The sequence below is a fragment of the Euprymna scolopes genome, chromosome 7, assembly GCF_053919585.1.
Source record: "Euprymna scolopes isolate OS-2025 chromosome 7, ASM5391958v1, whole genome shotgun sequence".
NCBI classification, from domain to species: domain Eukaryota; kingdom Metazoa; phylum Mollusca; class Cephalopoda; order Sepiida; family Sepiolidae; genus Euprymna; species Euprymna scolopes.
In genome coordinates, this window is record NC_136488.1 from 51,054,550 (window position 1) to 51,077,191 (window position 22,642).

A 22,642-nucleotide genomic window follows, 5' to 3' on the forward strand; every position below is an offset into this window, starting at 1 on the left:
TAAATTGTTTTTATATTAATGAAATTCACTTTATATAAAAATGAATAACAAGATAAAAACCGAACATTATTTTTAAATGATGCAGCCATTAATGCGCTAAAATGGATCCTTATTTACTTACCTGTGAGAAATCATCTTGATCTGGGACGTTTTGTTCAGGTAAACTCCAGTCATGGTTAATGGTTTCATTCTCCTTACTGCGTAACCAAAACATTTCGGCAGAGGCAGCTTGTAGGTATTCGTATAATGTTTCCAAACAGTTTAAGCGTCGACTTGAGGTATTCTGTAGATTCAAAATAAAGAAAAATTAAGCATAGCAAACAAGTGTAAAATGACCAAAATTGATTTTTTTTGTGTATTTTTTTTATGTTGAATTGAATGGATTTAGATTTAAACAACTAAATAGAAAAGTGGACTTTATGCGGTTCACAGTTCGGTGGATGTCTTCATGCAAACGAAAAAACAAAAAACAAAAAAAAATGGAGAAGCATTCCCTATTTGTTCACCTTTCATTAAATATATAACAATTTAAATAATTTTAAAATCTTGTATATACTTTTTATTTGGAACAAGATATTAAAGTTGTTTACAGCTGTTTTAAGGCAATGTTTATTTTAAAATGAAATAAAAAAATTTTTTAAAACCTCTTATCCAATCAGAACAGACCTTAAGTACTCATCAAAATAAAATAATGTCCCAAAATGTTCAATTTGCACATAAAAAAAAAATTATAGATTTAGTGTCACATACCTATCAAATATATATAGTATTAAATAACTTGTTGAAAAAAGAATGGATTCTAGAATTTTGAAAATAAGAAATATAAAAAGCAGTGTTCAAATACAAAAGAGGTATACATTCTCATCAATTTTTTTATAAAGGCCAATTTTTTTAAGATTGGAGAGCATGGTGTGGAGATTGTTTTTATCAAATAACTCTTTAATATTGTTTTCTTTGTAGAATCGATTTCTTACATTTACAAAATCAGTACATTCAATTAATATGTGTTTGATTGTGAGTGGTGTTTGATAAGGTATACAGATGGGTTGGCTTTCTTTTTTTAGGAGATATGAGTGGATTAAGCGAGTATGGCCTATTTTTATTCTTGTTTGACTTCTGTTTAGTTTCATATTTTGCTCTTGTTTTTTGGCATGATTTTGTGAAGTTTGTTGTTAAGGTGTTCATTCCAGTAGGTTTGCCATTTCTCTGTTGTATATGCGTTGATACGTCTTTTTAGATCTATTTATGGAATTTTAAAATTTGCATCGACTGGGAGATTTAAGGCATTTTTTGCTGCTGAATCTACTAATTCATTACCTTTAATACCGGAATGGCTCGGTATCCAGCAGAAAATGATTTCTTTTTTACTGTTTAGTTCAGTTAATTTTTGGAGTAATTTTGCGATTAGGGGGTTGTCCATCTTTTTATTTTTAATTGCTTTTTAGAGTAGATTATGAGTCTGAAAGGATTATAAATTTGTTTTTTTTTTGTTATTGGAGGTAAGTTTGAGAGCTAGGATTAGAGCATGTATTTCAGCACTGAAGATTGAGGTTTCTTTTGGGAGATTTGATTGTTTTTTTTTGATTGATTTATTGAGTATTGCTGCACTGGCTGTTGCGTTATTTTGTTTATAGATGTGTGTGTGTGGTCTGGATACTTTTCTTTGATTTTATCGAGGTTATCATAAGTTATTGGATGAGTATGTTTCTTTTCATATTTATTTAAACTTAGGTTGATGTTAGGGGATACGATTTTCCAGGGAGGGGTTTTAAGTAGGACAGTTTCGTGAATTTTAGTTATGGGTAAACTTGCTTCTTTGGAAGTCAATTTTATTCTAAGTTCAAAGGTTTTGATTGCATTTTCTTTTTGGTCGAAAAGGTGTTAACGGTTTGGATTTAAAGTGCTATTGTGTGCTGGGTTTGTGGGGTTGGCTGTAAGTTTTGTGTAGTATTTTAGACCAAGGTTTTGATTTCTGAGCATTGAAGGAGTTTCATGTGCTTCTGCATACAGGCTTTCTACAGGGGAGGTTGGAAATGCTCCTAGTGCTAGTTTTAGTCCGGAGTGGCATATTGTGTTGAGGGTTTTTAGATATGATTTTCTGGTGGATTGATATATGAAGCTACCATAATCTATTTTTGATCTAATTAATGCTCTATATAGTTTGAGTAGTGTGTTCTTGTCAGCTCCCCAATCTGTATGGGTGATGACTCGTAGGAGTTTTAATGCTTTATTACATTTGGTTTTGATGTGATTGATGTGTGGAATGAAATTTAGTTTTTTGTCAAAAATGATTCCCAGATGCTTGCGTTCATTTACAAATGGAATTTTTTCGCCTTCAATCTGTAAGGTTGGGTCAGGGTGGAGTTTGCGTTCGTTACACAAATGGATGCATTTTGTTTTAGTTTTGGAGAATTTGAAACCATTTTTAGTTGCCCATTTATTAATTTTATTTATGTTATGTTGTAGTTTTCTTTCAATAGTGTGAGTGTATTTAGATCTGTAGCTGATTGAGCAGTCATCTACATATAAGGAGCTATGTATATCAGGAGAGAGTTTTTTTTGTTTGGATCTGGACGTCGATCTGGATCTTGCTTGAGATGTTGCTGTTTTGGCTTCTTGTTCATTTTTTCCCTCTACATTACTTTTGTTTGGTTTCTGGTTTTTATCTAGGGTGTTTTCGGTTTTCATTTTTTCTAGAATTTGGAATCTATTTTGAGTGTATTGTTTGGTTTTCTTCTTTTCTGGAACGTTCTTTATTTGCTGTTTTATCATTGCTTATGTTTTTTTTAATTTCTGGTGGTTGTTGTGTTGGTTTCTGTGATAATTTTTTTAATGGTTCTGTTGTGGATGGAATATTATTTTTTTGTTTGGATTTGTTATTTCTATTTTGTTTCCCAGATTTGAGTATTTTTCTTTTAGGCTATTTTGAAATTCTGGCCATTCTTTAATATTTAATGTAATCAGTTTGTTTATCAGTTCCCTATATTGATCATGTATTTCATTATGTTGGTATGGTTTAGTTGTCTTTTTTGTTGTCTCAGCACATGTGTTGTCTTTCATGTACGTCTCAACTATTTTTCTGGCTTCTGGAAAGGTTGTGTTTTTTTGTACTTTACTTCTATAATTTCTTTCTTTTTTATGTTTTGCATAACTTAGAAAAGACCGGGTGATCTTCTTTGCAGTTAGCACATTTCACCTCATTTATGCATTTTTCTTCGTGTGGTCAGGCTCTTTGTTGCCGCATTTTCCACATATTTTGATTCCTTTACAGGCTTCTTTATGATGTCCATATTTTTGGCAATGGAAACATCTTAATGGGGCTCGGATATATTGGTCTACTTTTACATTTAAGTAGCCAATTTTTATTTCCTTAGGTATTGTTGGTTTGTTAAACGTTAATATATATGTGTTGGTGGTTATTATTTTATTGTTTCTTTTTATGTTTATGCGGATGTGGTTGATTACTCCTTGTTTTTCTAATTCAGTTTTTATTTCTTCTTCAGTTGCTAGCGATAGTTCATAACTTCGAACTACTCCTTTCGAAGTGTTTAGTGTTTTATGGGGAAAGACTTTGCACTTGTACTCATGGAAGTTCTTCATTTTGAGTAGAGATTGAGTATCTCTAAGATTGGTTATCTCAACTAGTAGATTTCCATCTTTTGTTTTTTTGATCATTTTTGGTTTACTTTTTGTGGATAATGTCTTTTCTATTAGGAAAGGTGATAAATTTCCAATTTTTTTTATTTTCGATTAATTCAATAACCAAGAATCGTGGGAAGTTTCCTTCATCTATAGTTGGAACGGTTTTTCTAGTTTTGAATTTTTGTTATTCATCTGAGCTTGAGAGGTCAAAGAGGAATGGTTTCTTTTAAGGGTTTTGAGGGGGATGTATTTGTTTTTATCAGCCATGGATTTTGGGATTTATTTTTCATCAACAACGCTCCCTACCCACCTCGGAGTCCAAAATTGGGGCATAGTAAGGGGAAAACCCATTCGCCTTGACCATGTCGGGGCTACGTGGAGGATATACTCTTTTAGTAAGGAGTTCTCAAGCACTATATTTTCTGTTCAATATGTCCTCAAAAATACATTTGCTCAGATGGAGTGTTGAGTTCTGGTCTTTCCAATTGATTGACCCTTGCCACTGCCTTCTAGCACTTACTTGGTTTGCCTATTTTTTTGTAGTGGGGGAAGAAAAATAAAAAAAACAAAACCAAAAAAAAAGATGGGAGTACCTTTAAGTTTTGTTCTTTGTTGTGGTAGTTGGTACTTTGGGTGTAAGTGCTAGGGCTTGGCGTGACTGGCCGATTGGTCGGATCGGGCCTCTCCGACCGCCCGTCTAGCCGAAGTAAGGGCTGAAGTAATGTGTTGCAGTGCCTAGACTTTTATGCATCCAGGTCAAGGTTAGCTTAATCACCAGGATCACGTCGTAAGGCATTATGGGTAGCAACCCACGACTAACTGGTTGCCCCATTGAGGGATTTTTACCGCCTGCAGGAGGGCAGTTGGCTTATTCTAATGCCCTACCAACATGGCAAAAAAAAAAAAAGGTGGGGGGCGACTGGGTTGGTAAGTAGGGAAGGAAAAGGAAAGGAGAGGAGAAGGGGGTTGTTGTTTTTGTGGAACATAATTAAGTTTTACAAAAGAGAATAGAAAACAAAAACAGAAAAATCGATGTAGGTGCATTTCGTCTCAGGAAGCCAATAGACAGCCTGATCTGGTAGCACCAGAGAGATGCCTGAAACAACTAAGATGTTGGTGAAAGTGTGCAAATTAGATTGAGCTCTGGAGCTCAATCCTGAGCAAAAGCAGTAATCAAAAATCAATTAACTAACTGAATGTCAGGATCTGAACAATGAAATGCAAGCATGGTGGCCCCAGGGCTCAAATAAATAGTTAGGTTTAAAGTGTTTTAGCCAAGATCAAAGTTTAGTATCTGTTTTGATACTACACTTTATTCTGTACTTGGTCAATGACGGAGAAATCTTTATAAGCTGAGGCATTTTTTATTTTTCCAGTTCAGAGGACTCCTTCTTTGGAAACTATATTTTCCTTACATTAAAAACTAAGCTTGTCTAACTCTGCTCTCATGAAGGCAAGGAAATGAATAGGAACAGAATGAATCTGAAAAAGGCCAGAGTAAAAGAATGTAATATCAATAACCAAGCGAAAAAATTGTAAATGATATTGAAAGTTTCCCATCCCCAAAATACAATTATATTTTCTATTACTTTAATTAAAAAAAATTCCCACTCCCTCCTTATATCTTACATCCTTATCCTCAAGTGGCCTTTGGGCCTTTATAAATACTAACTTGCCTCACAAAAAAATGACGTCAATTACTTCCGTCACATCTTCCTGTACATTATGTCCCCCACCCCTGCTTTGTACGCATACATCTGCTTACAGACAGAAAAGTGGCTTCTGCTGGACACCGAGTAAGACAGTTTTTTTTTCTGCATACATAAAAATCAGTCAACCTATATACGTAGTAGCAATTATGCATATATTATATACATATGTACACACATCATAAAACATCAAAACCATTTGAAATGAATAAACGAATACGGCAAAACAATACATTTATCAAAGTTTAAAAATTATTTTTAAAATCTATTGACAATTTAAATGTTTGCTGGAAAAAAGATTTTTTCTTATAAAATTGTGACAGACTTGAAGCATCAACTTACAGTTAATAAGGAATATGCAATCTCCACTTTTGAGAGCCATTGAAGGTAAAGTTTCTGTTCATCCTCAGATAATGTCCTCTGAAAAAATTAAAAAAAAAAAAAAAATTTCAATATTTTTATTTATTTGCAGACTCATCTTTGTTTTTTATAGTTGTTTCACAACGTTTCGGCCAACTATTTCTTTGGCCTTTGTCAGGTTGTTAACCGTGACAGGATAGGAATGCTGAATCTTCAACTGTATCTTCAATAATTACTGCCTTCCATAGTTGTTCTCACCATGGTTTGGCTGACTTTGGGTAGAATTGAAACTGCTATCTATAGACAATGCTCGCCTGGAACTGTAGAGATTCTACGTCTATTCACTGCACTATGGGCTTCGAAAGGCAATCAAGGTTGGATTTTTTGGTCTTAATGAATCTAATTTTTTTGTTATTTGATCTTCCACTGAACATTAAAGTTTCTTTGCTATTAGGATGTAAACATCAAGAAAATATGTAGCAAAAAAAAATAAATAAATAAAAATAAATAAAAGTCTAAAATTTTAAGATTAAACATGAAAATTTCCAACCATCCACTTCAGTCATTTCATGCATCATAAATTTCCTAAAATTTTTTATCAAAAAAGATGCTCGACTGAGCTCCAATCTTTGGTTCCATCTTGTAAGGCATTCGCAGCAAGAACTGACAACTATGTAAAATTTTCCTTTCTTCATTTGTGTGTCTAACATCAAACAGAATTTCTATTAACAGTGTTTCTTTCCAAGAACTTCCCATCTATGAAACACATTCCCAGGAGACTACTTCCTTGCAGACATGATCATCTTCAAATGCAATATCAACAAATACTTATCATAAATGATCCTCCTAAGTAATCAAATGTTATTTAGTTCATTCACTAAATCATTAACAAACTGACAATCCATTCATCTCAATCTTTATCTTTGAGAGGCTTTTGATATTGATAAGTAGTGACTAGTAATAGTAAATAAATATAAAAAGAAAAAAAAGAAAAAAAAAAAGAAAAGAAATAAAAGAAAAGAAATAAAAGAAAAAAAAGAAAAAAAAGAAAAGAAAAAAAAGAAAAAAAGAAAAAAAAAAGAAAAAAAAAAAGAAAAAAAAAAGAAAAAAAAAAGAAAAGAAAAAAAGAAAAAAAAAAGAAAAAAAAAAGAAAAGAAAAAAAGAAAAGAAAAAAAAGAAAAGAAAAGAAAAGAAAAGAAAAAAAAAAGAAAAGAAAAGAAAAGAAAAAAAAGAAAAAAAAGAAAAGAAAAGAAAAAAAGAAAAAAAGGAAAAAAAGAAAAAAAGGAAAAAAAGAAAAAAAGGAAAAAAAGAAAAAAAGGAAAAAAAGGAAAAAAAGAAAAAAAGAAAAAAAAGAAAAAAAGAAAAGAAAAGAAAAAAAGAAAAGAAAAAAAGAAAAAAAAAGAAAAAAAGAAGAAAAAAGAAAAAAGAAGAAAAGAAAGAAAAGAAAGAAAAAGAAAAAAGAAGAAAAGAAAGAAAAAAAGAAAAGTTACTTACTCTATTAGCTTTGCACTTTTCCATTTCAGAAGAGAAATTCAAGATTTCTTGATGGTCATATTCATGCTGTCTTAAAGAATTATTGACACTGGTAATGTCTTCACCATAACCAGCCAATTCCAGTGATTGCTGAAAACAAAGACAATTAAAATGAAATATTACTACTAATCATTATTCCAAACTGCAACCTTATCATTCATCCTACATCAAGTCTTTTACCAAATCGTCTGTTAATTCTGCAAGTTCTGGAAAATTTTCATTTTTGCTTTTCTTTCCCAACATATTTGAATCATTTGGATGTTTTTAAGAAGTCAGAGCTGATGACTTGCTAAAATAAATGAATTATTCAAATCTATTTAGAAACTAATTGAAATGAGTTATGAAACAACTAAAATGTAATTCAAGCTATGTAAAAAAAAAAAAGAAAGAGTACAAAAGTCACAAAAATAATTTCTTTATCAGTTTGCGTATGACTGTAAACATTCAATTTGTATTTTTATCATAAAAAAATGTGAAATGTTACAACTTTTGTACTCAAACTTTTAAAGCTTTAAAAATAGCATCTTAGTTTGGATTTTGGAATGAATAAATAGATTAACAAAGATTTGCATAAATCATTTTATCAAAGAGTGTAAAACCAAAAAAAGTGGTTCCTTTGCTCACAATTCAGACCATGCATAAAAACAGAGGTTTTATAGAAAAGTTTTAAATCTTTACCTGTTTTGCCTCAATCCAGTTAAGGCAATTCTGTAAAAATTTAAAGGCCTCATTTGTTTCTACCAGTTTCACTTCTGTTAAGATTTCCTTATGTTTAGTAAGAGTTACTCCTTCTTCAACATAGGAACGAGATAAAAGTTTCTGTATTACATCCCTGTATAATTTGGTCCTCACTGTGGAAACTCTAGACTGTAATTTTGATACCCTATAAGAAAACCATATTTAATAGAATTACATATGAAAATACACATTGCATGATAAAAAAAAAAAAAGAAAAAAAGATAAACTTAAAATATGAACAAAGTAAATCATAAAATTAAATATTTAACATGCATTAATGCCTTGGTGCAAAAAAAATAAAGTTGTCAAGCTTGTGAATTTTTGTAAAATTTACAAAAGTCGATCACAACAATATTAGTTTCTATGAAATGACAACAATAAGCAAAATGATTCTCTACATATTTTTTTTCAGGAAACAGCTGCTTGATATACACATCCTGGCTCTTTATCTTGAGACCATACACGGATGTAAAAACTGATGTGAGAACCAAGATAATTTTAATACTGCTTGAAAAGTGTGAAGTCTTCAAAATATTTCCACATGCGTTTTTTTTTTTCTTCAGTTGTCACCAGTTAACCTCAACAATACAGATTATTATGGATTGTTATCTTCCAAGAGTGTGAGTCGTCATTTAATTTTTCCCATCATTAGAATACAATATTAATAAGGTTTAGATAATCTAACTACTTGAGTGTCATTTTAAAAGGATATTCTTAAATGTTGTGAATATAGCAACCAAGATGAGAACGGTAGTTTGTATAATCCAAATACACATCAATCCTTATCTAAAATTTTTTTAAACATCCTGCCCTCTGATGAGAAGGAGAGTATTTCTTCGAAACTCCACGGATTAAGGACTATCCACTTATCTTGTGCTTCCTTTTTTTAAAATTAAATATGTTTTTAACTCTTTTTCAAGATGTCTTTTAACATATTTTATTAATCATTTGTTCATATTATAAGCTCTATTTCCTTTTCGGTTTTATTGAGCTTTTTACATCTGGCTGAGTTTATTTTACTTGTAAATATTAACTCTTTAATATTTATAATATATTTTAAGTTTACCATTTTGATTACCTTAGTAAACTTATTGTAACTTTTATATATATATATATATATATATATATATACACACACACACACACAATATACATAAAATATATTTTTTATTCAGATTAAACGAAAATTCTTTGTGCGAGATATATATATATATATAAGTATTATGAAAGAAAAAAAAAATCTTGGGGCTTTGGAATGTAAACACACATGCACACACACACACACACACACATATATATAATTTTCCTGGTAAACATTGGTACTATTGTTTGTTTATGCAAGTAAAACTATTCAGCGATACAGGGGATTAATCACCTTACTGAAAAAAATAATATTCCAACGAAAGACAACTTTAAAAAAAAAAAAATAGTTTTAAAGAAACTTCCAATATATATATATATATATATATATATATATATATATATATATACACACACACACACTAGCAGGGCTACATAGTGTTGCCTGGGGTTATAAAAGTAAACAAAAGAAAGTGGTTATTTATAAATGAAGCAATTGGATATGGTAAATATTATCCTAAAGTTTTAAGAGCTTCAACCTTTCTCATGATATTAAGGGAAAGTAATTACAGATCATATTAAGATGCACACATCTCCCTATACTGTCCAGATTTAATCTTCCTCTAAAATCATCAGATCTAAAGTTATCTTTAAAATTAACATTACAAATCTGTCATGTCATCATGCAACACATATTCCCAACCCTCAGTGGCCAAAGTTTAACTTCGGTACATTATCACACTAGATACACATACCCAAATGACACTGCCCTTGGTGGACTTCGGTAATGCTTTACTGGTTAGTAATGGCATCAACTTCTAACTCATGCAATATAAAAATATATCTGGATTTTACTGAAACCAAAAAAATGTCAGTGTTAAATGATTGCTGTAAAAATAGATTGAATAGAATTACCTTTTATAGAGAGAGTCTGTTTGCGGATAAGATCCATCCTGTAAAGTCTGTATATCCCGAAACAGGCTCCTCAATGCTTCTTCAAGGTTCTGGAGAGATCGGTCCAAGCTATCACAGCTACGCTTTGCTTCAATTGGATGAAGTTTATCTACTCTCTTCTCTTCCTGTATGGGGGAAAAAAAAAAAAAAAAAATTTTTTTTTAGTGCAAGCATACAATAAAAATTATAGAGACATTGTAAATTTATTTTCCATCTAAAATAAAATCAGTGAAAACAAAAATAATTTTTTTCTAATAAAAGAAATTTGTAATATTTTAAGTTAAGATATTTGTATTTGTAATATTTTAGCTTGAGTATAATAGACTTTATAATATTTTGAAAGTTTTGACAATTTGTACTATTTGGACCAATATTACTTTTGGTTATTTTTTGGCTGATATACCTCTAACCATATTCAGGTGCATCATTTTAAACTTGGCAATCTTTATGTTGCACTTGTAATGCAACAGATAAAGCTCTAGTAACAATCAGTTCAAATTGACAGTCTTCTGGAGGTTGAAGGATCAATCCTTATTACAGGCAATACTAACTAATAAAATAAAAATGACAACACTTTTACCCAGTCATGGCCGACAGAATAAGAACAATCTACCCCCATGAATTAAAGGGTTCGGTTTACAAATTTTTTTACAGAGTCAAGAGTTCAAAAACATACAGCTGAAGATAGTCAGAGGTTACACTGACCGAAACATTATGGAAATAAACAAAATGAGAATAGTAATACGAAACGAAATAAACCATTCAATAATTTCATATTCAACACTTAATAAATTAGGTAAAAATATTTAAGACTAATAGACATTTTTATAATTTTTCAGTTCTTTTAAATTTAGAAAAAAAAAAAAAAAAAAAAAAAAAAAAAAAAAAAAAAAAAATGAAAATATTTTACCCCAATTATTCTTCTTTCAATATCATCCAAGCTTTCTTCACTTATCTTGGCTTCTCTATGAATTTTCTCAGCAAGTCGTTGCAGCCTTTCTAGCCTGAAATGAAAATTCATTAAGAAAAATTAAATAGAAGCAGAAAAAACAAGTTTGTTGTTTGTAAACAGATTTTAATCAAGAGAAAATAATTTGGAATTAAAAAAATATTTTTAGTCTCAATTTTTTTTTTCTTTTATTGATATGTAAATAAAATTTAACTCAAATAGTAGATTAACATGATGCCTCATCTGGCGCCTCTTTAGAAGAGGCTTTCTGCTATCTAAAATTTGGTCTTAGGAGCATTGAAGTTTGGATCAATTGTAACTGATCAACAAACTTATTGTAGTCAACTGTAATATCATCAAAGTTAGTTTGCAGCCTGTTTGTGTGGTTTGTAATGATTGCAAAAGCAAGCATACAAGAAGTATACTTTGGTCTGCAAAATAATCTGTAGTAACTCCAATGGTATTTCCTGAGCAGAGGTTTCTCAGGTAATCATCAATAATTTAAGCCTATCTTACAGAAAAAAGATAAAACCCGAGAGGATGGTCTTCCTAGAATTATATTCAAATCAGATAGAAACAAGACGGGTGTCAGACCTTAAAATGTATCTTCAAAACATCGTAAGAGTTCTATTTTTGATAGGCTATAGTTAAAGCTCTTCTCAGAAAATATATTTAAACATTTTAGATCTATAATTTTAAACTTGTAATTTTAAATCTCCAAAAGTTACGTTCAAAATCTTTTCAAATGTTGATATAAGATGTTTAAATAAAAGCTGTTGCACGACTAAACTAGTATATTATGGAATTTAAATCTATTTTGATATAATTATAAAAGTCATCCTAATCTGGAAGAATTACTCATGTAAAACTGCAAAAAAACAGTTAATAGAATAAAAAATGTTGAAAAGATTTTTCTTTACCGGACAAGTTCAGTTTGAATAGCCATGTCCTTTTCTTGCTGAGCAAGGAGAAAACGACTGAAAAGTTTTTCAATATTATTTGGGTACAGCTCATCTTCAAGTCCCAGCGGTGATGTGTCATTGCTAAGAGTCTGTTAGAAGAAAAAAACAAAAAACTTAAAAACCACAAGATACTTTCAATTTGTTTTTTTTTTCCCTATATTTTTAAAACTTTAACAGCTTGCTAGCTACTCAGAACCATATAAAACTATATATATATATATATATATATATATATATATATATATATATATATATATATATATATATATATATACAGAACCCCGGGATACGGCATCAAAAATTTGTAACAAAATACAATACAGTATATAACACATAAGCATATAATCAAATAAGATTATAAATAACAATGTAAGGCAGGGCAAATACCATAATCAGGGTCCGGAAAAAACATTGTATTCCACATCGTAACCTGAAAAAAACATATCCTAGGGTCACCATATTCCGGGGTTCTACTGTGTATATATATTATGAAAATACACAGAAAGGTGATTTTAATAAGTTAGAAATAAAATCTATAAGTGCACTTATGCTATCTAAAAAAAATGTCTAATCAATGTAGGACAATTTAAAAATATTTAATACCCATAAACCCGTTCAGGACAACCATTTAGTCATCCAAAAACATGAATAGGATTTGCAAACAAAACCATGAACTTTGTAGTATGCCAGAAACTTCAGCAGTTGAAATTCATTAAGTGTTGAAGAAATCATGTTGAAGTTGACACGGAGACCTTTTTTTCTTTTTTGAGATTTAAAACTTATTTTTCTTTTTATACATTTAATAATTTTAAGTGTATTATTTAATGTTTAGATGCAAATATACAGTAGAAAATTTATTGCATAGTGTTTTAAGTTGTTCATTCAGAAGTATGAGACAAGATATACAACAAAATATGTCAGGAATCAACTGAATTAGCCGTAAATGCAACACATGAGCCATTAAAACTGCTTGGTTCTTAACCAATCAAAACTGTCAACAATGAAAGATCTATTTTAATTGTTAAACATAAAATCAATGATGTAACCACCAAGCTTAGCAAAATGATGGGGTGGAGGCATGGGAAAAGCAAAACAAAAAAAAATTATGCTACTGCTCAAAAGACATACCTTTATTTCATCAAATAAACGAAAGAGTTTTTGTTTCAGTTCCAGTCGAGGTGGAACATCTTCCAGTCTGAATCTTCCAAAATCAGCTAAAAATGTCTGCAAAAAGATAAAATAGAAATAGATTGTTGCAAGCTGAAAATCTAAAACCAAACATCTACATAGTATGACGTTTAAAAAAGAAAATCCAATGTCTTGGTAAAAGACAAATCTGAAAAACCAAACATTTTTAAAATCTTTAAATTTCGAAAGTTTCTTTTACAACAGATTCAAAAAGAAATTTACCCGCATCTCAACTAAGGTGCTGGGGAAGTTTCGGTTCAGCATCATGGCAGTTTTTTCTCTGGTCCAGGCGAGGAAAGATGTCGCAAGCTCACAATACTCCTCAACTTTTAGATGCCTTTCCTGAAATTAGAGTTTGTATAGATTTGATAGAAATAAAAATCATTTAAAATGTTCACAAAATGAAAATCTAACATATTGAAGTAAAGAAAAAAAGGAAAAAAGAAACTCTTGTATTTTTATTATCATAAACTGATTGAGAACCAAGCTTTATTATTGGTTGGTCTCAGAAAAGATACAGACTGTATGGAGGTAAAAATCCAGAATAATTATCAGTCAAGAACTCAAAAAAGAAATTTATATAGCAAATTAAGAATTAAATTCTCTACTGATCCTTTTTAATGTGGAATATGTAATTTTTATTTATTTCAGAATTTAAATTTGATGAAATGTTACTTATTGACATACGAAAATCAAAATGGTGGCTGAGATTCAGAGGGAGTGGAGATCATACTAAATGATTAAAAAAAAAAAAAAATTGCTTCTCTGATCATTAATCGCAAGTCCAAGTGGCAAGCATCTACTCCTAAAATCCTTTTAAAACCCACACATAATCACTTAAGTTTAGCAAAAACTTTGGTTGCCAGTGTTTTTGTTTTTTTAACACCCAAAAATCAGTTTCTACATATGGGTCAGTTGAGAATTTAATTGTATTATATTTGCTATAATTTGCTGTTTTTATTTTTTATTTATAAATTCTCATCTGTTAACTATTCTGTACTTGACTCCATACTGAATTATCAGATTTATGGTTATTGTTTAAAAAATAAAACAAAATTTGTAGAATGAGAAGAAAACTACATGAATTCTTAAAATGCATCCATTCCATTTGTGTGTTTAGTGACCAAAGTGCTATTTTAAACTTAAGCATGATGGACCGACTATCCAAAATAAGATTTGACCATTTCATCTGTGTGCTTAATGATGGCAATTTTATTTCAAATTGAAGCATAACAAACAATGAATAGAGTCACTAATAGAGATGTATGAATGCATTTCAAAAAAGTGTACATTTCTTTTTGAAGTTTTGAGATGAGGATTGATTATTTGGATTATTCGGACGGATCTTCTCATCTGGTTATTTTCACGTTTCACAACATAGTAATCTGTAGTAATAAATACTGATAAGCAGTAAGATCATACATCTAAAATACAAAAATAAGTTTAAGGTTACCATAATTCACACTAGAATTGTCTGCAAGGACCCATGGCATAGTGGATAATGTACTTGATAAAATTCAATTATAAATCACACTCTTTTAGAGGCTGAAGATTCAATCCTCAGTGCAGGCAACACTCAAAAATACAATTGAAAATTACTTAGAAATTCTACCCAGTCATGGCTGATAGAACAAGAGCATGCTACCTCATGAATTAAAATAAAAGATTCAGTTCAAAATACTGTGCAAACTCCCAGAGTGTGACAGAAAAGACTCTCAGAGAGCAACATGATACACCTAAAGGTTGGAGGTTACATTGACTGAAATGTTATGAGAATAACACTCAAGATGAGAACAGTAGTCCGAATCTAAATATACAACAAATAAATTAAAAAATAAAAATATACTTTTTACAGCAAAATTAGACACTAAATAAAAAAATAACTGAATGAAATTGTCAAGCAATTTAATGCCATTTTATCAATGTAACTATTTTTTTATGCGTATCTTCGGTATCAGATGTAGGTTACACAAGGTGATAACTATCATTTAAGTTGGTTTCCATGTGCTATTGCTTGATGTCATCTTCGAGTCATTCCAAGTCTTTCTTGGCCTGCCTTTTCCTCAATTACACGTAATTGAGATTTGTGCACATTTGTTTATTCAACCAGAGCTTCATTCAACATGTCTATACAACAAGTGATTGCAACACATAGCTGACCAGTTTTGCACCTTCAACTTCGATAAAGTCAGAACTCATTGTTGCTGAGATGTACACTACAGATCCACTGAAAGCATGAACAGAATATTCTTTCTCCATTTTCTCTATGGGATCGCGATTCAATGATTCTCAGTTCTCCAAATGTCATTAAAACAGCATGTTAAATTTCACTTTCTTCATGGAGATTAACTCAACAAAAAAAAAAAACAACAAAAAAAAAAAAAACGACAGTTTAATCATAAATTTTTTTTTTTCTTGTTCAATTAATCTGATCAGGCTATCAATTTACCACGTTCATCACCAGACGTGTACATTAGATTATCTCATCTAGATATGCCATGGCAACAGATGGTCTGCTGCTTTTCTGTGCTAGTGCACACCATCTGCTACTAGCAGAATTCTATCAGTTTAATTTCTATCATGTTACCACCTTGCATCAATTAAAACATCATGAAGACAAGAACTAACATTTGAAATTAAAAATCATTTTATAGATTTTCAATTTTAACAAGTTTTAAAAGTTCAAAATCAATTATTTTATATTAGAATTGAATTCTTCAAGATTGATACAAACTTTTCTTAAACCACATTTTTCTGAGGTCGATCATATTTTGTAAATAGAAAATTTCCAATTGGAGATGTTTTTCTGTTTTTTTTTTTACTGTTCATGCTTAGTCGATATAACCTATATTAACACCTTTAACTAATTGTTACACCCCTCCCTTCCTAATTTGAAAAGTAGTAACACTATAAGAATGACCTAGAGTAAGTAAACATTGTCATTTAAGAAACCATGGATCCGTGGAATGGACAATACTGTCTAATAGCAATAAAAATGTTTTAAATCGCAACAGCTGCCCGAAGTCAGTTCTGGCATTTTTAGAACTTAAGACGTCATAGTGCTGTTCCATCAAAACATGCAATAAACTGTTGGATTAATAACTTTGAAGAGACTGAATCTGCCCAAAAAACACTAACAGGACGACTAAGGAGTGATTGTACTCCACAGAACATTGATGTTGTATGCGAGTGTCTCGCAGAGCTCAGTGTTCAATTCGTAATCAGCTGTAGTTGAAATATTATGGCTGAGTATTCACATAATGTTTACTTCAGATTTGAATTTTACAATTGTCTGTAAGCTGATATCATTAAAAAATTAGGTAAGCTCTGTCTATTGCAACAACCTTACACGCTTCTTTTCTGGTCAAATTAGCCAACTGCGTTACAAGCGGATTTCTCTTTACGATAGCAGGTAGAACTTAAGCTGTATACTTAATATATACAATTCGTACATACTAAACTAAAACCACCTTGCTACCTACATCTAATCACCTATATTGGACCCTCATCAGCTCACAACTAACTTTCAGTATCCTTGGACTGTTAATTTCTCAAATCCTATATCACTAAGACACTCTTCTGAATAGATACAAAAATTTCTCCCGAGCAGTTCAATATCCAGCGATCGTATATCTAATCCTCATTTAATTCCTTATATCACTTGAATTTTACCTTAAATCCTCATTCTATCACTAAGCAAAGATACTATATAATACTCAACAATATGGATTTAGGCAAGCCCGTTCAAGAGCAGATATCTTAACTATAGTCTCTAAACGTATATACTGTTCACTGGACAAAACAGGATAAGGTAGAGCGGTAGCCCTTGACATATCATATGGTATCACTGGAAGAATACACAATGTAATTAAATCCTTCTTAAAAGAAAAATCCAAGTTGTCCTCGACGGTCGTACATCTAAACAATATGATATAAATGCGGGAGTACCTCAGGGGTCTATCCTTGGACCTTTATTGTTCCCGATATTCATAAATGACCTCCCTGATAAAATTGTTTTGAAGATAGGTATATTTGCCAATGACACCACTCTCTATAACAGGCATGAGAGGAAAACAAATGAACACATATCTAAGGTAATGGCAGAATCACTAGTGGATGACCTCTAATCTGTAGTGGAATGGGAACAAAAATGGATGGTTACATTCAATGCTGCCAAGACTAAGCTTGTTTCCTTCAATAATTACAAGAAACCTTTTCTACCACTAATAGCAATGGCTAAGAATACACTGCCTGAAAGTACTTCCTTTAAACTCCTCGGCCTAACGTTTACAGGAAACATGAACAGGAATATATACATTGAGAGCATTGCCAAGGCTGCTGCAAAGAAGGTGGGCTCTCTCTACCGTGCTAGAAAATTACTTATGCCTGAAAGTATCCTGTACCTCTATAAGGCCACCATTCGCCCACGTATGGAGTATTGCTGTCACATTTACGCTAGTGCATCTGCTGCTGGTCTCTCAGTCCTGGACAGGGTTCAAAAGAGTTGCCAACCCGATATGTCCTGAACTGTCATCTAGGCTTCAGCCTTTGTCCCATCAACGAAATGTTGCATCCCTCTGCCTGTTCTACAAATACTTTAATGGTGGCTACTCTGACGAGCTGCAAGCACTTGTACCTCCTCGACGTAACTACCCCCGACAAACCCGACAAGCTAGTAAGTCTCATCCCTTTACAGTAGAGATCCCTAGGTGTAAGAAAGCCTTTTACTCCAATAGTTTCTTCCCCAGAACTGCAAGTCTTTGGAACTCCCTTCCGGGATACTGCTTTCCCAACTGTACTGATATGCAGAAGTTCAAGTGTAATGTGAACAAACATCTTTCTACTCATCTCCCTTCATAACGACCCCGCATATTGTCCCCGATAGTAGCCCCCTACTTCAAAGTGCCACTTGCCTTGTTTGGGGGTGAAGAAAAAAAAAAAAAAAAAAAAAAAAAAAAACTCCATACAAGCTGCAAAAAGTGCAACAACTGAAAGAAAACGAGTATCAGCTGCGATTAGAATTCTGTTAACAAATGATAATAAACAATGAATTTTTAAATATGGATATTAAATGAGGCTCATTTTCATCCTGCAGATTATGTGAATAAGCAGAACTATTGTTATTGGGCAGACAAATATTAATGAAATTCATGAACACACTTTACACACTAACCAGGTGACAGTATGGTATGCTGTTTTCTTACATGGATCATCGGACCTTTTTTTTAAAATGAAAAGGAGAACTATAACAACATTGCCACTGCGAATTGTTACGATTACTACATGTTCCTTTTGAGCACTGTACACTCATTAACCATTATCCTCAAGTGGCCTGCATGCCTTGATAAATAGTGACTCCTTTAAAAAACAAAAACAAAAAAAAAAAACAAAAAAAAAAACAAAAAAAACAAACAAAAAAAAACACTCACATTATCTCTAAGTGATTGTTCAACGGATGGGACATCTGGAAAAGCGTCGTATAACGATGACACATACGTGATCACAGACTTCTCATCAGGCTCAACAACATCAACATCTGCAGAAAAAAAGATATTTTATCATTAGTACCAGCAATGGAATTTTTTTTTTGTTTTAAACAAAAGAACAAAAACAAAACAAAAACAAAAATAAATAAATAAACGATTACAAGAATCGTTTTTGGCACTGGAAAATAGACTATTTCCAATGCCCTTAAAAGTTTTGATTTTTTTCTATTTCAGATTCCTATTAACCGTTCCAAGATACATAAAGAGAACAGAATTTTGAAAGTATGAGAAAGCTATTCTAGTTGATTCAATACAGAGTTTGTTTAGAAATAAAAAAATTACAAATGTATCTGGAGAAGGCTGAAAAGTACAACAGTCAAAGAATTGTTAAAAATCAGGATGAGAAAAAAATGCCTTAAACATGAATAATGGAAAATACAAAGAATCTACACAGAAATATTGTCAAATATTAAAAAAAAACTACAAAAACTTTCTGCTTCTATAATAAAAAGTTTCAAATTCTTTTCTCTCAATTTTGCTTATTATTTTCATTTTGTCTTAAACCTACAGTTAGACGATCTATAAATGACTTCCAATATTTTCTGTCTTGACATTTCACTTCTACAATCTGCCAAGATCATGTCGTTATCAACGGATATTCTCCATGTCTTAAGTGGTATACTATGTGGTTTTGGTAAACTGCTCAAGACATGGAAGAGATCAGTTGATAAAGGATATCAAGATAAAGTAAAGACAAGAATTTCCTTCTACCTTTGACTGGATGGAGTACTATTGCCACATCTGGGCAGGAGCTGCTAGAAAGGACTTATCCTGCCTTGATAGAGTTCAAAATAGACTTTGTAGCCTTGTAAGAGATGTCCTCTTCTCTGCAACCTCTTTCTCACAGAAGAGATGTTGCGAGTTTGTCTCTGCTTTATCGTTATTTTCATGGCAAGTGCTCGACTGAGCTCCAATCTATGCCCCCCCCCTCGCCAAACTTTCACAAGAAACACTCGTCTAACAGAAAAGACTATCAACAATTTCCCCCACTCTTTATCTAAACCTAAACATAGATTCCATAAACAAAGCTTCTTTCTTAGAACTGCACGCCTATGGAATTTTCTTCCGTTTTCCTGCTTTCCAGCTGACTACAATATGGTTGTTTTCAAGTCTAACGTAAACAAGTTTTTGATGAGCCGTTCCATATAAGTTAACAAATTTACTGAATTTCCATAACTAACAATTACTATATTGTCCAATTTCTACTGTACACTCTTTAATCCTTATCCTCGAACGGTGGCCTCTTGGCCTTGATCAGTGTTGATGCCAATGTAAAAAAAAAAAAACAAACAAAAAAAAAAAATTAGTTTTCTCAGAAGCTTCATAAAACAAGTCTTGTTAGCACGTTTAAAATAAAATATAAATTATCAGATGACAATTCTATATCAGAACTATTCACTGATTAAAATCTTACCTTCTGCATCAAGAAGTTTAGTGACTCCAAATTCCGATTCTGCAATAGTGAAGGCCAGGTCAAGATTTTGTCGTGGTGAATTTCTCCGGACATGTCTGTAATCTATAAGATCTGGCCTAAAAGAACAAAATGGTGAACAAAAAAATTTTTTTTTTTAATTCTAAAAATCAATACACAAATGGACATTTTTCAAAACATTAGTCATGAATAATGATAGTGTGATATACACATTAAATTTTTAATTTCACATTTTTTTTTCCAGCTGGGCAGCCTGATAAAGAGATTTACTACTTGTGTAGTATAAAGACTAAATTACCTCCCCTTTATTATAACTCAATATACCTGATACTACTGATGGCAATGTGACTGTACTACAAAAATAACTGCATAAAGCTTTAATAGCCATTCACTAGAACAGGTTTTATTTTATGTTAATTTTTAAAAATTATTTAATAATTTATTCACAGCTCTCAGCTCTTCAGATGTAAACCCAATTAAAATACTTTCTTATATTTTATGAACATCTGTTTTAGAAACAAAGTGTTTAAGCAATGATTTAGCTTTTTACCTCTTCTACCCATGAATTGCTTGAAGTATAGAAAAAACATTTACAAAAAAAAAAACAAAAAAACAAAGAAACAAAGACAAAATGTGACAGAGAAAGGACGAAGAGCGATAAAAAAAATAACAAGAAAAGAAAGTGACAGAGACAAAAAAAAGAAAATTGATCCAAAATGGGGAAAAAACAAAGACAATTCCCTAGTCCTTAGTAAATTAGGCTTTTCATTAAAAAAATAAAGAATGGAATTCCGCTTTTTTTCTTAATTACAAAAAAGCAGAACACTCGCATTTCTGATATTTCAAAATTTAAATTAAGAATTTTAAAATGTAAAGAGTTACAGAACATGATAAAATAGAACGTTTTGCTGCATATGTAAGTAGGTTTAAATTATATAACACTAATAACCTAAAGCATTTACATTGAGTGTTTTAAATGATGGAAATGTGAATGAGATGAGAAGTAGTGGAAGAGGAGAAATTGGCCAGGAGAAAAGTAAGGGAAGTAGAGTAGCAGAAGGAATAGGGAATAGAGCAGAAGCAAAGATGGTGTAAATAATAGGTCAACCCATAAATGATCGTCAACCTTATCAGTCACCATGTCAACAAGGGTTTTGATTAGATCAGGTAAATATAGTTTAATTCAACAATAGCATTGGAAATCGTAAATATTTTTTTTTGTTTGTAACTGACTCTTAAGTTTATTCACAAATCTCACTAATTTCTTTTAGATTGAAAGCAGTCAGCAGCTTATTCTCCAAAAGATTTTTTTCACAATCAGTTAACAGCATAAATGTACATTAATGCATGATGTTGATTCAATGAGTTATGGGTCACGTAGTATGATAGAAGAATCGATTTCTCAACAAAAAACGTCATTCAGATACGATTCCAAAACAGTTGAATCAAGATATTAGATTTGGTACATACAAAGAATTCAAGCTTTATAACAGTAAATGTGAGTTTTCTGAACATTTTACTGCAGTTTCATAGCTTATTTATTCTTTAGAAATGTATTAATATATTCCTAAGTGATGCTATACATTTAAATAAAAATTCAAATTTAAACTTTTATGCAACTGCAAGCAAATGTATAGCATGCTATCAATGTTTTTTTTTTTTTTTTTGCATAGAAGCTAATTTCGTTAATGTACGTGAAAAAGTGCCAAAGGAATATCAAATTCATAAGTAATACTGGACAGGGGAAGATGATGACAGAGTTTGTGCAGGGAGGTATCGACGTCCTATATACAGTGTCTGATATTCTCAAATCATCACCCATCTGGTAGTGACCAGGCATAATGTTGCTTAACTTTGGTGACCTAATGAGAACTGGTGTGATTATGCCATATTAAAAGATAAGTATGAAATAGATGTACATTAATAATGATGACATCTATTACAGAAAAGCGAAAATGTGTGTTTGTGTGTGCGCGTTTTTTGTAGGCTTTTTTCGGGGGGAGTGGGGTTCACCATTTCTTAGAACTTTTTATATACTCCATTATAATATCTATGATTTGCGAACGGACGTAGTGTCTATCTTATTTGAGCGATTTATTTTATAAAATTCCCGCTATTCTGTGTTTGTTCGTGTTTTTTGTATAAATAAATATAATAAAACACGATTCGCTGGCACTCTTGTCAGGGATATCCAGAAAAGGAATAAGCTTTGATCAATGTGGGGAAAACCCGTCTTATCAGACAATTGCTAATCTTTGGACACTCCCCTTTTTATGGGGAGCTGGTTTTCCCAAACATCTTGGGAAAACATACAAATAGGGCAGAAAGCGTAAAGCTTAACTGGCTTGAAGCCAGAATTAACTGCGTGATTTCATTTCTCTGTCGCATGATGTTTGACCTTGTTAAATTTATGCACGTGTGTGAACTCATTCATTTGGAGAACTTTCCTTACTGCCTAGATTATTATATCTCCGATTCGAAAAACAGACATTATCTTTATTTTGATAGAGTTTTAAAAAAATCCCTGGTTTCCAGTGATTGTCTTTCTA

General features: G+C 31.5%; 1 protein-coding gene across 3 annotated transcripts in view; it reads right to left on the reverse strand.

The window, feature by feature from the left end:
• Positions 1-22,642, reverse strand: part of LOC145279739 (uncharacterized) — a 454,893-nt gene that overhangs the window by 239,215 nt on the left and 193,036 nt on the right. For all 3 annotated transcript variants that reach the window (XM_080131038.1, XM_080131037.1, XM_080131039.1), the window contains 11 exons: positions 20,076-20,191; positions 18,545-18,651; positions 13,338-13,457; positions 13,056-13,151; positions 11,886-12,016; positions 10,927-11,020; positions 9,978-10,141; positions 7,923-8,127; positions 7,206-7,334; positions 5,694-5,771; positions 122-283 (listed from right to left, as the gene is read on the reverse strand). In XM_080131038.1, the coding sequence (XP_079987164.1) occupies positions 122-283; positions 5,694-5,771; positions 7,206-7,334; positions 7,923-8,127; positions 9,978-10,141; positions 10,927-11,020; positions 11,886-12,016; positions 13,056-13,151; positions 13,338-13,457; positions 18,545-18,651; positions 20,076-20,191 (1,402 nt within the window). The remainder of the gene's footprint in view (positions 1-121; positions 284-5,693; positions 5,772-7,205; positions 7,335-7,922; positions 8,128-9,977; positions 10,142-10,926; positions 11,021-11,885; positions 12,017-13,055; positions 13,152-13,337; positions 13,458-18,544; positions 18,652-20,075; positions 20,192-22,642) is intronic.